This window comes from Brachyhypopomus gauderio, chromosome 15 (assembly GCF_052324685.1).
Source record: "Brachyhypopomus gauderio isolate BG-103 chromosome 15, BGAUD_0.2, whole genome shotgun sequence".
NCBI classification, from domain to species: Eukaryota; Metazoa; Chordata; class Actinopteri; order Gymnotiformes; family Hypopomidae; genus Brachyhypopomus; species Brachyhypopomus gauderio.
Window position 1 is genome coordinate 19,186,612 of NC_135225.1, and position 16,167 is coordinate 19,202,778.

At 48.4% G+C, this 16,167-nt stretch overlaps 1 protein-coding gene across 9 annotated transcripts in view; it reads right to left on the minus strand.

Moving 5' to 3' along the window:
* Window positions 1–16,167, minus strand: part of tjap1 (tight junction associated protein 1 (peripheral)) — a 64,311-nt gene that overhangs the window by 7,126 nt on the left and 41,018 nt on the right. For all 9 annotated transcript variants that reach the window (XM_076975569.1, XM_076975570.1, XM_076975566.1 and 6 more), the window contains 4 exons: window positions 10,847–11,042; window positions 8,438–8,466; window positions 5,781–5,942; window positions 3,961–4,027 (listed from right to left, as the gene is read on the minus strand). In XM_076975569.1, coding sequence (XP_076831684.1) covers window positions 3,961–4,027; window positions 5,781–5,942; window positions 8,438–8,466; window positions 10,847–11,002 — 414 coding nt within the window. In that variant the 5' untranslated portion in view covers window positions 11,003–11,042. The remainder of the gene's footprint in view (window positions 1–3,960; window positions 4,028–5,780; window positions 5,943–8,437; window positions 8,467–10,846; window positions 11,043–16,167) is intronic.

Genomic DNA, 16,167 nt, shown 5'->3' on the forward strand with positions numbered 1-16,167 from the left:
GCGGGGTGTCGTCGTGCACTAAAACACCCTCAACATCTATCCACCCAGCCCAAGTTTGTCACTTGGGTCACTACCAGACAGGGGGGCGGGGACACAACCCAGAGGGGTCAGAACTATTCTGCTGAATCAGTCTCAGGATTCAGGCATTCGGGAAGCTTAGCTCGGGAAATCAAGCGTAATTGAATAAACGACGGTTTACAACACCGCACGAGCTGACGGGGCTCTATCGGCAACAGTCTCGGGATACGACGGCAGTTCAGCATTTTGCGTACACACACAAAAGCTTGGAGGAGCTATTAAGGGAGGAAGCGGATTGGTTGTGGTTAGAAAGGTCAGGTAAGGTCAAGCCTTGGGAGGAAATGGTACAGCAGGTGCAATTCAAGCAAAGAGGCCAGGCAGCGTTGGGGGTCAAGGGCCGGGGGGGGGGGGGGGGGGGGGGGCGTGAAGGCAGGGGACGGATACATAAAGTCCACTGATTCAACAGTATAAACACCCCCCAGACCTCAGGGCTGGACATCCTCCATATCAATTAGCAGCACCGTGTCGATCCAGCCGCTTTCCCTGCACGTAAGTGTGTGTGTGTGTGTGTGTGTGTTTGGGAGCAGTGGGAGAAGGCTGAAGTGCTCCCCCCCTACACAAATGTGTACACACACACACACACACACACACACACTGCCAACAGCATATTAACACCATTAGAGCTGTATACAGCCAGCGTCTTCATTGCGGGCTGGGTGCACAGCCTCTTTGAAGAAGCAGAGAGCTACAGGAATGATCTGAATGGAGAACACCTCACTGGCCTAACAGGAACAAGAGTGGGTGTGTGTTCCCACAGCCCAATATTATCCACTAAATATAAAAGAAAATCCAATTAAGAGAGACATTATGTCCTGGACTCTGAGGTGTGGGTCAAGTGTAATAGACTAAAAGACATTAACATGGCTACTTCAGACACATTCCACCTAAAGACACCTTTAGGAGAAAGTGAGTGTGTGCCATCATGAACCAGTGAGGAGACCGTTAGCATCGGAGCCTTCACAGGACCGAAGGCAACATGGCAGTGAGGAATGGGGCACCGGGTGGGCGGCCGTTTGTCGAGAGTCCCCTTAATCCGTGGACGAACGCGGCATCCCGTCAAACTGCAGCCGCACAGCGTAGCTTACGCCATCAGGCAGAGAGAACAGGCACACGGGCGAACTTCTCTACTCCCGCGTTCACGCTCGCTGACGTATTCGTTATGTTACCGTTGAAATACAACAAAAACGACCTTCAGCGCAACACGACCTCCGAGAACGCTTTGGAAGAGGCCCATTGTGTCTGCGCGAGGGCAACGTTCGTTCCGAAACGGCGTGAACGGGTTTCTTTTTCCACTGCGTTTGCACCGTTGCAGGGGGAAGTGACAGCAGCGTAGTTTTTGTGATTTATCACGCTGACAAACGCTGGAAGGCTACAACGCTCGCGCCGGGCGCTCGTGCACATTCGGTCGCCGCGGTCGCAACACTGCGGCGTCGCCATGGCGCCCGGCTCGGTGGAATGTGGCGGGGGTCAAGGGTGAAGCGGGGGAGGACATGCAGCGTTTGGGAGAGCTGAGAGAAGTGAAAGATGGACACGCAACCGCAGAGACCCAGGAGTGACCGACGGCAGCCTGGCGATGAGCAGGAGAGGACACCCGGGTCATAAAGCAGCATGAAAAAGAGAGGAAGAGAAGGGACAAGGGGAAAGAGAGGGAGAGACAGACAGAGAGAGAGAGAGAGGATATGATTATGAGCCTTTCTGATTTAAGTCAAAATCATGCAAAGTCAGCGAGTACAAACACGGAAATGATCAAAGCGTACACATTTGCGACTAGCTAGGCGGCAGACAGCTGTGGGCTTCCCCCGGTGTCCGACGGAGCCGACGGCAGCTGTAGAGCCCCGTAATCGGAACGGTTCCCGCGCCACACGCTTTCAGCGGGGGCCCCATGGACAGAAGCGTTAACCACGCAGAACTAATTCACCACCTGAACTCCGCTGAGAGAGACATCAGCTCTGGGGGAGGGGCGTGCGCACGCACCTTAACGTCGTGCAAATGCAGAACGCAAAATCAAAACCAAAGAAACGTCTACGTAAAAAACAAATCTATATGATGGGACAAACGATCCAAAACACATGGGCGTGAAACGGGTTCTCTGTCAGCGAACCTTCTCTGCCTATTTGAACTTTAAAAGTAGTCATGGGGCAGTATATTTTCATCAGCTATGAATTCTACAGCTTCTACACTCATTAGCCACTGCGGGCGTAAACCGCCACTGGCCCTAGATACACTAAAGGCACGGTTTCCATCAGATTGTGCCAAACCTTTAACGGAGTGAACGATGCAATCAAGCAAGAACACGATGGCCGTGGTCCAGTGAACCCAGCCCGAGCTCTGATCTGGGCCTGTAATGAACCAGAGACGATGCCTGCCCTGATATTTAAAATTGCCTTCAACTCCATTACCCACGAAAGGCGATTCAGGCACGTGAAGTCCCGCGTTTGGAGAGGCCCTCCAAAACCGTTCGATTACATTAGCATTTCAATGACCCAGACAGGAGAAAGCGTGTACAATTATGTGTGCTTTAAACCTCCTGCTCTTTTGCATAGCCATGAAAGCTGAAGAGCTCTTCGCGTTGAAGCGTAGTTGGGATAAATATTCCGACGGCGGTTACAAAGATTTCTCGGCTGTCTATTACATCACAGAGCGAACCCCAGCGCAACCACCGTAGCCAGTGTTGAGTCCACTCCGCCCAACACTACCACTAATGGGATGCAAAACCAGTTCAGAAAAAGAGGTAATCAATCACCGACTAAGGCAAGTCGACAGGGTTTCAGAAGCAGGCCTTGGAGACCATCAGAGCCTCTAAATGCACTCCGTCATTCAACGAGGCTGACTGATTTCTTCCATTTCGTGAGATTTTTTTTTTGCCCCTGTGAAAATCACAAACCTCAAAGCTTTGATGAGGAACGTGAATCATGTTGTGATGGTATTCCATCCAATTACAGCGAACCTGACCGACCTGTCGGGAGTTGTGGCCAGGCAGGTCCCAGTCCCGAGTGGAGAAACGTGACGTGCATTGGGAAGTCTTGATGGCGCAAGGCACGAAGTCTGTTGTCTCTCCCGAATAGGAAGCAGTATGTTCACTTGTGTCAAATGGTGTCGCGATTTCAAAAGGGACGTAGGACGCACAGGTGCACATGCGTGTGTACACACACACACACACACACACTCTACAAACTAGTTCATCAAAAATAAAAGATCCAGAATTCCTTTTGCTTCCAAGGCCAGGCGACCTGCTACAAACACAACAGGCCACATTTGAGGGAATTAAAATTTTCTGTGCAACTTCTACTCCTCTCCAAAAAGCCTTTGGCAGGAGGAATGTTAACAGGCAACCCTGAAGAACAGAATTCGTAGAGACACTGAGGGAGGAGTGGAGTGGGGGAATAACTCCCGTCCCTGCAGGACTGTGATGTGATCTTAACCACGGCTTAAGGAGGACATGGACACGTGCACCGTGTCCAGCACGTGGTACAGGCCTGTGGGGGTCATTACAGCTACCCCAGGCTCGCGCACACACCCCGCACACTGCGACAGGGACAGGGGCAGTTCTGCGGTCGCCCACCTCTCTCGCGCGGGCTCTAGCACAACATGGCAACCATCGCTCTTCTACTCACACAGACAGCCAGTATGTGTAGTGAGGACTGTCTCATGTACGGAGGTTAGAGTCTCATAACAGTGGGCCATCTGGGGATATAACGGGCCACAAACACTTTGTCAGCCTTAGACCCTAATTGAATCTGTTTGCCATTGAATGGGACAGAGATCATCCCTCACCATTACGAGGTCATTTGGGTACCATTTTGTTAGGGCAACGAACACAAGGGTAATGAAAGACATCAATCCTGAAGATGAACAAACGAAGGTAAAGGGGTCAAAGGTTACCAGAGCATGCAGCTTCTCTTCCAGGTCTTGATTGGTTCTCTGTGATGCCGTGTAGCTGTTTTGCAGCCTGTGGGAGGAACACACACAGACACACACATAATAAACACCATAGACAAGGAGCCACGCTGAGCTCAATAAATTCAGGTAAAGATACACCCACTAATACAGAATGCAATATAATCCAGCAGAAATCTAGAGAAAAAAAATGCTTCCACAAGCTGGTTCATTCTCATTTCATATGCGCATTAGGGGGCGTGTCCCCTGCATTAGCGGGCGTGCATTACGTGGTCTGGCAGGACATTCAACAGCTACGCTACCATAACAGAAGCATTGAGGTAATTCGGTACAAGTCACCTACCAGGCTAGGGGGGCGGGGCAGATCAAACACACACTGTCTAAAAGATAAACTGCCAAGTCTAAACACACACACACACACAACACTCCTATTTGTTCGACCCCCTGATGATTTTCAGCCAGATACAACACTCGTGCACGCACAAGTACGCACGTGTACGCACACACATTCAGGGGAGAGTGCTGAACAGATGACACATGGTTACTGAGAAACGTGTGTGTGACTCAAGCACTTCTTCCCATCACAGGCGACGAACTGGATGTGGGTCCAAACTACTGGAAGAGCGGCCGGCCCAAATGACCAGCCACAGCGCTCACACTTCCTCTGCTTTACAGAGCGTTAGCGCAGCTCACAGATGGGAAGACCTGGATTACTAAAGCAGCCCAACTGTGAGTACAACCTGCAAATGATCAAAGCTCCCTTACACACTGAATACAGCACCCCACACACACACACACACTCAACTGAATACAGCACCCCACACACACACACACACACACACTCAGCTGAATACAGCACCACACACACACACACACACGCCTAAATAAAACATTTTAAAGTGCCTGTCAATATCACTACACAGTTTGTGCTTACAAAAGCTACTGGGATTGCTTGAGTTATTTCCCTGCTGGGCCTCTTCGTTAACAGAGGAAGCTCGTCCTCCACCTCCCTAACGACCGACGCACGCGCACACACACACACACACACACACACACACACACACAGACCCCATCTCCCCGATCAATATCCTTTCACTGTCTAGGGACGTCATTAGGGGCTTTCCGTCTCTGCACGCAACAATTAAAATCGAACAAATTGTTAGAGCGAGGTCTCCCGATTCCCACAGAGGGCCGTCGCAAGCTTGCACTGCATAACGTAACGCAGAGTTCAGCAGTGTGGAGGAATGCGGGATTCACTCTGTGATCAGAGTCGCTTGGTCATGGCTGCACAATGAGAGAGAGAGAGAGAGAGAGAGAGAGAGAGAGAGAGAGAGAGAGAGAGAGAGAGAGAGAGAGAGAGAGAGAGACACACACAACACTGCCAATAATATAATTATTATTAGTGCATAAAGAGAGGACCCAGAAACACTGTGTACTCAGTGCGGATCACACGGAGGGGTTCGAATGGCGGCGGGGCAGCGCTGGGCTCTGGCAGTTCTGTGGTGTGTGTCTCACTAACAGTGAGTGGGGTCACGACAGCCCTCGAAGCATCACATGACCACCACGGTCCTGCCACAGGTCCGCACGGACCATCGGGCTGTCCTGTCTCAGAAACAGGCATGGCCTAGATGGCCACGGCACCTTGCATGCCAGTTGTGTCCTTGGCATCACACGCCAGCTTCCTGCCCGTTAGGCTGGGAGAGCCCAGGGGGAGTTCTGAGGTGTTAGATGAGAGAGAGAGAGAGAGAGAGAGAGAGAGAGAGAGAGAGAGAGAGAGAGAGAGATGAACAGGCAGCAGGTATAACCTTCGGAACTTGTCTCTCATCTTCTCCAGGTCGTCTCTAGTGCGGCTCATCTCTCCCTGCATGTAATGCCGACTGCTCTCAAACTCCGCCTCCATGGCCTCCATTTTATGGGTGGTGTGGGCGAGACAGCGGTGCAGGTCTTCATTCTGCTGCTGCAGGACCCTGGAGACGTGCAGAGAGAGACCACGATTCAGTGCTAACTAAACGCATTTTAGCGCTACAGAGTACCAATTTTAGTGCTACCAGGCTCAACCTGCGCTAGACACAAACACACAGTCATTGAGGCTTGTCCTTAGCATTAACAGTTCGCATGTGTGCGGGGGAAAACTACAAAAAGATCCGTAAGAAAAATCGTAAAAACAAACAAAAAGCCACGTCATGATATGTAAATGAACATTTGTGCGAGAGGCGAGCTCAGGAACACCACTCGGAGGCAAAACGTTAAAACGCACGTAGAGAAAAGTGAGTGTTGCGCAGATGTGTGCGTGTCGGAACAGGGGGCAGGAGAAGACTAAGGAGGTGTGTGATGGGTCTAATCCAGGGCCACTGCGTGTGGGGAACAGATGGTAGCGTGCCCAACGTACGAGGGCAGCTGTCACGAGACACAATACATCTGCCGTACGCCACGAGCGCCGGCGTCTGCCGCCCTCCCCGCGGTGCGCCAAGCTGTGGGTAGAGGTTGTTCTTTTCTACGGGCAAGCCTCCCATACGTCCTCATTGTTCCAATCAGACCATATGAGAAACCGTTAATGCGATGCCAGATCTGTGCAAAGTCAATTTCCTATCGACATCTCTGGGTTGGGTGGAGGGAGAGGTGGGGAGGTGGGTGGAGGGGGGCGGGGTTTCAAGGATGGTGGGTCAAGGTGTGACCGTGGAATCATAGTCCTCATCACCGCTGTCCCTAGGAGCGGTGCGCATCGACTGAAGAGGTTTCCTGTCGCCTCGCTAAAGCTTTAATCGACATCAGATTACACAGTTCCCCCAAGCCCCTCCCCCCTAGCCCATCCCCCAAGCCCCTCCCCCGACCCCACCTGCTCCCTGGCTGGGCCGTGCTAGTGCAGAGCAGAAGTGAGCAAAGATCACACACACGGGCACACATGCACCTGCCCAGGCAAGTGCTGGCCAACCAAGGACCAGGAAACAGTGAGTCACGCCAGGCAGGGGCTTTAGTCTGGCCTATAAATACACCCGTGGGCTTTTTCACTTTTTCGAGGCAATTTGCTTGTTTTAAGGTGCCCAGCGGGAGTACAAATATGCTGAAGGGGAAAAAAAAGAAAAGATAAAAAATAAATAAAAAATGCTCACCAAACGGCTAGCCCACAGGAGTCCCGGCCTGCCCGTAATTGCTAGAGAGCAGCAGGAAAATAGATTTGACGCAAGTCGACATAGACTCTCACCATGGGGTAAGGTGGAGGAGGCCCACACTGACAGGCACAGATGGGGAAGGTACAAGCAAGACAGAACAAGATGGAGACAGTCTCGCTGCCTCCAAACGTCTTCCCAAAGAGCTGGAGGTTGGAGTCTAGTGTGGAGTGTGCTACGGAGGAGGAAACGATGCTTATTAAAGTCACCGCCTGAGTTTTTAAAGAATTCTGTGCCTCAAACGGTTAGTTTTTGAATACACTAATCATCCTCCAACTGTCTGACACGTCGGGATGTGTAACACGGTGCTGAGAACATTTTCCTGCGTGATTAACAATATGACAAAAAAAAAGAAAAGAATGAAAATTAAATCCGCAAACACGCGATTGGTTCGGTTTTGCAGTTCCGTTTCTCCTCCTGGTGAAGCACAAGCCAGACTGACGTGATCATTTGATAAGGCTCCGCCTACTGGTGGGCATCTAGGCCAATCGATGAAGGCGCCAGAGGCCTCTTAGCAGCACCACGGCTCGGATGCTTCTGGGCCATGGAACCACAGGGATCTAGGACCGGCGTTTCAGCCTCGCCGAACAAACCCTGCGAACAGGTCTGGCTGCTTCGCCCTAGCAAGCAGAAATCATTCACGGCTGCACTTCATTAAAAGTTTGTACATAAGAGGATAGTGTAACGAAAGGTTATTTCGTAGGTAGCCAACTATAGGCATGTGCAAAACAAGTGTTGTCACAAGGCAGGAAGAACCACTTCCAGGTCAGGGGCATTTGCCACGGTCAAAATTGCACAGAAATGTATCGAAAACAACAGATGCAAAAGGGTAGAGATCGCACAGTTCCCTTGTCTGCACAAACCAGGAAGCACAAGCATCTGGTCGCGTGGCATCAGAGGCGTGTACAGCCTGTTAGGTGATTAAAGGGATGGAGCAGCTCCGTCTCCGTCTGCAGTGGCAGACCCAGCCAGCAGGGCGGCAGCAGTGGCCAATGGGATTCCAGCGATTTAAGGGGATCACACACAAGGGGGTGGGGGTAGGCACTCTGCACTGACTGATCTGTGTTGCAGATGGAGTCTCATCCATCTGGTGGACGCCCGTTTTGCCCTTTCAACAATCGCTCTTAGCCACGCCCCACCACCTGAACCCCGCCCTCCTAGCACCGCCTCTGACAGGCTTCTGGGACTTATATGACCAGCCTGTCATGCTGACAGAATCCAACATAGGAAGAAAGTATCCGAAAATAAAGGAGTATAACGACACATTTTAACCAGAAAACACACAGCATACTTACTTGATTTTGTCAGCATCCGATAAAGATTCCTGTAAAAAAAAAATGTAACTAATTAATAAATAAAACAAATCAACTCTACACATACATAATGTTTTACACACATTTTCACCACCAAGCATATACAGAAATACAATTCATATTGCTATTAGACATGCCCTGTGTTAACTTCAAAATATTTTTTGCAATAATTCAGAGCTTCATTAAAGAATACAAAAAGTTCCTTGTTGTCTTTTATAACACTGATCAGCCAATACCATAATTTGCTTCTTTCACAGTTTTGTTCTCTAGTAATTTAAAGTAATAATTGAGCGAAATTGTAATTAAGAGATAAGGAACCATTTAGACTAATACTTTTATGTTGCCTGTCATAATTAAGCAGAAAATGCTTGTAAAATCACAAGCAGGTTCAGCATAATAAGATAAGAAACCTCAAACATAAATTTCAGTGCCACTTCATTTAGCATTAGCTGCAGGAATATGAAACACTAATTGGCAAGGGAGGCGTATTACATGACGGAAAGTGCTCTTAACTACAAAAGCCAACAAGCACGAGCGTTGTGACGTTATGGAATCAATTTGGTAGTCCTACTCTTCTACTAGCTGGCAAAATGTCCAACAGAGCTGCTGATGTCACTACTAACATTAGGTTTGAGTCCCAGCAGCCACACAAAGGCACATCTCCAGGGACAAAACCTGACATTCTGCTGACAAAAGAAAAGACACAGTGGGCATCATTTAAATGAATCTATGAAGAGCTGACATCCTAAAACGTTTTTATTTACGTTTCGTTTAAGGGTGGAAACTAAAGTCAAAATTAAGCAGATCAAAGCTTCTGTGGGTACAAGCCAAGTAGAGTTGGATGGAATTCTGGACATGGAACACAAAGAATCGGCCGCAGACTTTCGAGGCAAATGCCGCCTTCAGATATTAATAATGATTAAGGGGATATTCTTTTTGCAAGGTGGTATTCAACTTACAAAGCACACATAATGGTAGCTAAGCAACACAGTGAATGGATTCTGGGGATGCTTGTTCACAACCCGCCGAGCTCTGAAAGCAAATGTTGCGGTTATTACAGACATTTCATGACGGGAGGGAATAGAAGGTGAAGAAAGGAAAAATGTTGCCTGGCCCACGTACCTTCATCTGTGATAAACCAGAAAAAACTGTTTGTGATACGGCCATGTTTTCACTCCCCACAAGGGAAGTGGAGATTCCAACATCTTGAGGTCCTAATTTATCCATAGTCTCTCTTGCCTGTAGTCTGAGCTCCTGCTGGGCTGGTGGGTGAGGAGGAGGTAGGCACTCGGCTCCCCGTCGATTCATGTGGTTCCACTCCAACTCAGTGCTGCACCTGGAATCGCCTGGAGCTCGCCCACAAACGGAAGCCTCGGTTTTAGGCCAAGCCAACTCCCTTTTGGGGTTCACGCTCCGCTTCTCCAGATCCCATTCTGGCCCGTACTTTTTCAGAGGTGAATAAAATGTCTTGGGCTTTCTTTCCCCCCGTTGACTTGTCTCGATGCCACGTCGACTGCCACAATGGTCCCTCACTGGGTTCCTCTTCAGCTTCCCTTCCTGATCTTCCTTGCAATCGGCTTTCTGGCAAGGATGTGGTCGCCTGACCTCTGGCCCTCTGGAAAGTTCTGGCTTCTTACCACGCAGCATCTTTAACCTAGCAGGGCTTAGAACTCTGTATGTGATCTCATCCAAGAACTGTGAGAACTTGAGCTTTTCTTCCAGCAGCCGGACCTTCCATTCAGGTGGCAAAGAGCTGAGCGACGAAGGTGTCGGGGCATTGGGACCTTTGGGAGACCGCCTTGACTCTTTCTGCCGGTCCAGGGAAGTGCTCTTCCTGCTGCACGCAGGACTGTGGCCATGTACCAACATCTCTGCCGACTGGGATTTGTGCAGGCTGTCGCCGGACTGCACTCCCCACTGGTGCGATGGCTTAAGGATGCCCTTAGGTGGAAGGGTCTTGGGGGAATTCTGCGTTATTCTGGGGACGAGGATCTCCGCCTGCTCCTTGAAAACCAAGGAGCGCTGCCCGATTCGGTTGCAGTGGTTTGGAGAAGCTGCGCGGATGCTCTGATGGGAGCCGTCCGACGAGGGCGGGTCCCATTCGGCAGACAGGGTCAGGATATCCTTGCTGTAGCCAACAAACTGGCTCGTGCCCTTGTGTAGCACGGGAAGAATCCCCATTCCACAAACATCATGGCTAAACATCCACGGAGGGGGGAGGACCATGAGCTCCAAGCTAGAGAGACTAGAGACATCCGGTTCGCTGTCTGAGACCAATGAACAGGATGAGGAGAAAACGTTGTGTGTGTCCAGGGCGCCCAGGCGTTTCGGGAGTGGTCTGATAAAGCGAGTTCTCTGCGAAATGGGTGAATGACTTTGGGGGTAAATTACCTGGCTGGGGTCAGGCTGGGCTGGAGGCGGAGGGTTGCCCGTCCCTGGTGGGCTCCTGCTGAGGTCGTCCCGGAAGGCGGGCAGGCTGTGGCGGGTCTCGCGGTGCTGTGGTGGCGCCTTTCTGTACGGCTTGCGGGTTTGGGTGGCGCTCGCCATTCTCGGATCTCAGCGTCCGCCCATACAATGACCGTCAGTCCTGCCGAGAGAAAACCGCAGGGTATCATAGGAGCACTGGCCCCGAATCCTGCCCTCTGTGAAGAGAGCTCCGGTCCACTGGTCTCCTTTTCCCTCCGACTCCCTACCTGCTCCTCCCCCCGTGGCTGCCATGAAAAAGCAGTCAGAATCAATATGCTTTGATGAATGCAGCTGCAATGGGCAATTCGGGAAAAAAAAAAAAAACCCCACCATACCAGTATCACACCATGAGAGTTTGGAGGAGGGGCAGGAGGGAGGGGCGTGCCACTTCAAATAACCATCAAACCATCTGTCAATGCTTGTGCTCAGGAGTGCACTTCAACAATGTGACTCTGGAGCCCAAGTAGCTTGTTACAATGTGTGCATAATAAAAGTGTGTGCATGTTGCAATGGAAAAGTGGGATGGGTGACAGGGGGGAGAATAGACAAACTGATGAATATCTCCATCTGTCTGTCCGGCTGCATGGATCTCATTGATCACAGGAAGCTAATTTTAGAATGGGGGGTGGAAATGCCCTTTGAGTACAGACACTCACAGATAGAGGACTGACCCGCTCAGAGATAAACCACTCAAACGTTTAGTGCAAAGTGCCAGGACAATCCTCCACAAAACAGCTATAGTACAGAGATGTGCGACAGATCCATCACGACAGGTCCAAAGTCCAATATAGTTGGTGCAACACTGATGTGATTAGAACTATTTCCATCCAACAATTGCATAAATCTAAAGCACTTTGCTGACACAGGTCTACAGCCTAAAATGTGAGAGTACTGGCTTTGTTTTGAAATCCAATACTATAATGTGCAGTCACAATTAGAGCGGCCCGGGCCCAGTTATCCACCAGCCAAGCTCTCTCCATCGCTGGTCATTACCGCTGCTATTTTAAGGAAGCAGTCAAACCCCATTCACTGATGAAATAGGACAAACAGGTTAGCAGGGAGGGGCAGATATGACAGTGCTCCCTTAATAAACAAATCAATGCCATTCCCAGGGCATGGGCTGCTAAAGTGTGACACACACACACACACACACACACAGAGGGAGAGGGGGAGGGAGAAAGAGGGAGGGAGGGGGAGAATGACTGTTAAAATGTGCCGGAGGGCTATACACTAGCAGACTGCCTTTGAAGTGGTCAATTTCCACATTTGACTGCAAAATATACCCCAAATCCCTACTAACACACACACACACACACACGTATGTATACACACACACACACGGATACATTTTTGTTTTAGACAACAAACCTATATCCTCTAATCAAATCTTAGGTCAAATGAAAGGTGAGCAATACAACTCTGTCTTAAAATTAACTACAGATAGAAGAACCCACACCAAGATCTCCTTACAATAAATCAAACGAAGTCACAGTAACACTCAGGATACATTTCCACAAAAAAGGAATTTGCTGTTTGCTTTGGTCTCAACCTCCACCAGATATCTAGTAAATAATTAAAACTATGAATAATGTACATATTAACCTTATTCTCTCCCAAACTACACCTGGGTAAATAACTGCTGTTCAATGCTTCAGTGGAAAATTAGATGGGGAAATGAAACCAAAGACAAAACAATTTTTGTTGAGGACTTGGGATTCTCGTCTTTCTTATGAAAACAAATGGCTGATAAGAACTGTATATCCCTTGTGAATTTTACATTTTTTGTTCGAGAGCCCTGGCTACACCTGCCAGTCACGCTAGGTTGGCAGCAAACACACACAGTGGGAGGGGGCGACCACAAGTAGTATGAAATTGGGTGGAGAGAAAAAAAGTGTGACCTCGGAATGCTACCTTCAAACAGGCAACCACGATAGGTCCTCATATAGCAAATGAAAGGATTTTAAACAAAAACACATACACCAAAAATAAATGAATACTTTCTTTTTATTGTTTACTTGACAATTAAATGAGTCGTTGCAAACGGAAACTCTTGGCCGAAAGCTCCGATCTTTGATCTAGTAACATAAAATGGTCGGCTGAATCAATCATCTCAACTGGTGTGCCTCATTATAACAGGAGTGTCTATTGCCCGTTTACGGTCAGCGTGTGCATGCTTTTAGTGGTCTGCAGATATAGGCTCTCTCTGTAAAACGCCATCATCATGAGAGCACTATAACTAAAGGCGGAACGGTTGTGTGTGTTTATGCGTGCACGCGTGTTGGAGAAGGGCTACAGTCTCTGTCGTCGCAGCAGTAGAGCGGAGCAGGGTGAGGGACACACTCCGGTTCTAACAGGAACACAGCCAGGGTGACGCCGTGTAGCCTTCACACACGCCCACGCCAGGGCAGCGGGCTTACAGAACGGAGTACGCTCATTATAATGATGTGCACTTCATAACAGAGTTGTCTTTCACTTCTGTGGAATGTGACATTTTACTTGCAGCTGGGGGTTGGATTCGGCACTTAATTAAATTCCTTAATGGATTTTCGTATGGATTAATCACGTCTCTCTTTAAGTCAACTCATCAAATTAAATCACACTTCCTTGCGGTAGCAGCCAAAACTGGAATCACACATATTCAAAATATACTATGGTCAGCTGAAGGATGCTAGCCTGGGGCACTTTAATGGTCTGCATGAAAGATGACCCTGTGCAATTAAAGAATGTAGATCACACACACACACACACACACACACACACACACACACACACAAGCAGGTCAATGATCAAAAACAACAAAAATGTATACAATTCAACCCTGATTAGCAAGATCTTGATGTACTGAAATGCACAAATCAAAGTTTTTGGACACGAGTCAACTGTTTGACAGCACATACGTTTCCTCACGGGGTCTCTGTTGCATTAGGTAGTGCAGCTCAATAAAGCTCTTCATCTGTATGCGAACAGAGAGGCTGACATTACGTTTAGCTAGAAAAAGGCTCCCCAATAATTTTCCACAGTGTTCCCTCCGATCAGCACCAAAGTGCCGGGTGTGTGTGTTGCCTGAAGACAGCTCAATGCCCTGACAAAGGGATGGCGGAGATGGTGGGAAGATTTGGATGGAGAATGAAGCAGTATATAGCTGTTGGTCACCCTTGACCTCGATATAACGCAAGTATAAATGCAGGGGTGAACCATGCAAACCAAAGGAAAACAAAACAAGTCACTGAATTAAAGTGATTTCTTTGTGATTGCACATGTAATGGACAGTCACTATTGACTGACTATCATCACAAGTTTTAAACACTAGCTTCTCTTGTATTTTATGAGACAACACGGCTCCAACTCTACAACATTGGGAAAGACACTGTTGTATTCAGCTATCATTAGAAATCTTGTTTCTATTTTTTTCCTTCAATTTTTCCCCTATAGGAAACAAAAGCAAGAGTTCTGTTTGAGACCTATACACACTATACATTGTTCTTAGGGACTACTCACACACGTGGAAGTCACTTTATCTCCCTTTTATCAGGCAACATCTTTCTGATGGATCAATATTGGTCATTGACCAATTAAGGCCATTTCTGGAGGCTGCCACTCCCAACAATAATCAAGCCAATGGCGAAGGCACACAGAATGATGAGAGCAAACTTTTAATTGGTTATTCTAACCAAATGACTAGCACACCCCCAAAATGGAGATGATCCAGCAATGTTCTCATTCACGTGTCATGCCCAGGGCCTTCTGAAACACAAACACAGGGCTGCATGTAAGATGCTGTTTGATTAGTAAAACTTGGCTCGTGTTAATCTTCTAATTGTGTAATAGTTGTATGTACTTCAGGTTTACAAAAATGAAACCCTCAGATGGAATATGCATTTCCCCAATATCTTTCAAGTCTTAGCAGTCACCCACTGGCTGACTCTTCTCATACAGCATGTGAAGAAGCCAGACGCCATATTCTTTTACATTGCCCAATGTCAAAGGTGCGGCTTAATGCGCTTGGCACAACACAGGCTGTCCAATTCTGGCATTTTCCCAAGACTGGCCAGCACCACTGCAGAGTAACAGGAGGGATGAACACCACCACACTCCTCACGTAGACACTCACACAGTTTCATTATTGTCATCGTAAAACACTCTAAACTGGCTCAAATTTCCCAGATGAGTTTCATATTAGCTGTATGACAGAATGTATTTATTTTTAAAGGGCGGGAGGGGCTGAGGGTATAGCGACGTGCTAGCCTTTTTTGCCGATGGGTTTTTTTTTTTTTTTAAAGCTAAGGTTAAGACCTTGTCGTTAGCACTCTGATCACAAATGTTCCCACTGCGCAGCTTGTCAGAGAAGCCAAGACGGCGTAATGTACTCTGTGGCCTTGATCTCGTGTTCGCTAACATCGCCTCAGCGCCATCTCGTCCGCTTCCTCCACGTCGTCAACCGTCTTCCTACGATTTCACCAGGGCCGCTTTGCAATTAGACGTGCATAAACACTCCAAACGTGTCCCCAGACCAATGTGGTCTATAAATCTTATGATAACGGCTCATTATACGCCCACCGCCCACTTAATTAGAGCCATTTATTCATTAGAAACATCTCGCAAGTGTACAGTTAGAGACCGTAGCTGAACTACTGTCGCGCATATTTTGTTGGCCATCTTCAGCAACTCTTCGTCGGCGGTTAGTTCGCTAAAGGCGTGTCGGTGTGCCCAATAAACTGAGAGCAGGAGACATTTCTAATAAAAGTGGCTGAGTTGTGAGTATTACACAGCAACGAGGCTAACAAATCAACACAAACACGTCAATTATTACAACAACTAATCTCAGGTCTGTAAGCAGGACATATAGGACAGGCTCTACGTGGAGCGATCCGTCAGCCATTGTAGCCACACGCGCGCCCCGCACAGCATCTCCAACAGCCCGGTGCCTCCAATATCATAAATCTCCTAAATTACAGCTTTCCAAAATGACACAATCCTCTACTTTAGAATGAAATACTCCACCAGAACCGAGGCAAATGAGTTTAATGTTAAAAGGGTAGTTTATAAAACTGCTGCAAGAATGTTTTTGCAGATCTTCTCATGTCTTTGGAGAGCCTGTTTATGCCTCTTGATCTGATAATATACAATATTTATTCAGTGCAATGAATGGACTCTTTTGTACAAGTGTTGGGGCTCTTGTGTCGGCGAAGAAAGCCGTGCTGTGGGACCGGAGGGAGAATAATAAATGTGAAGGCTGGTGGCTGCAA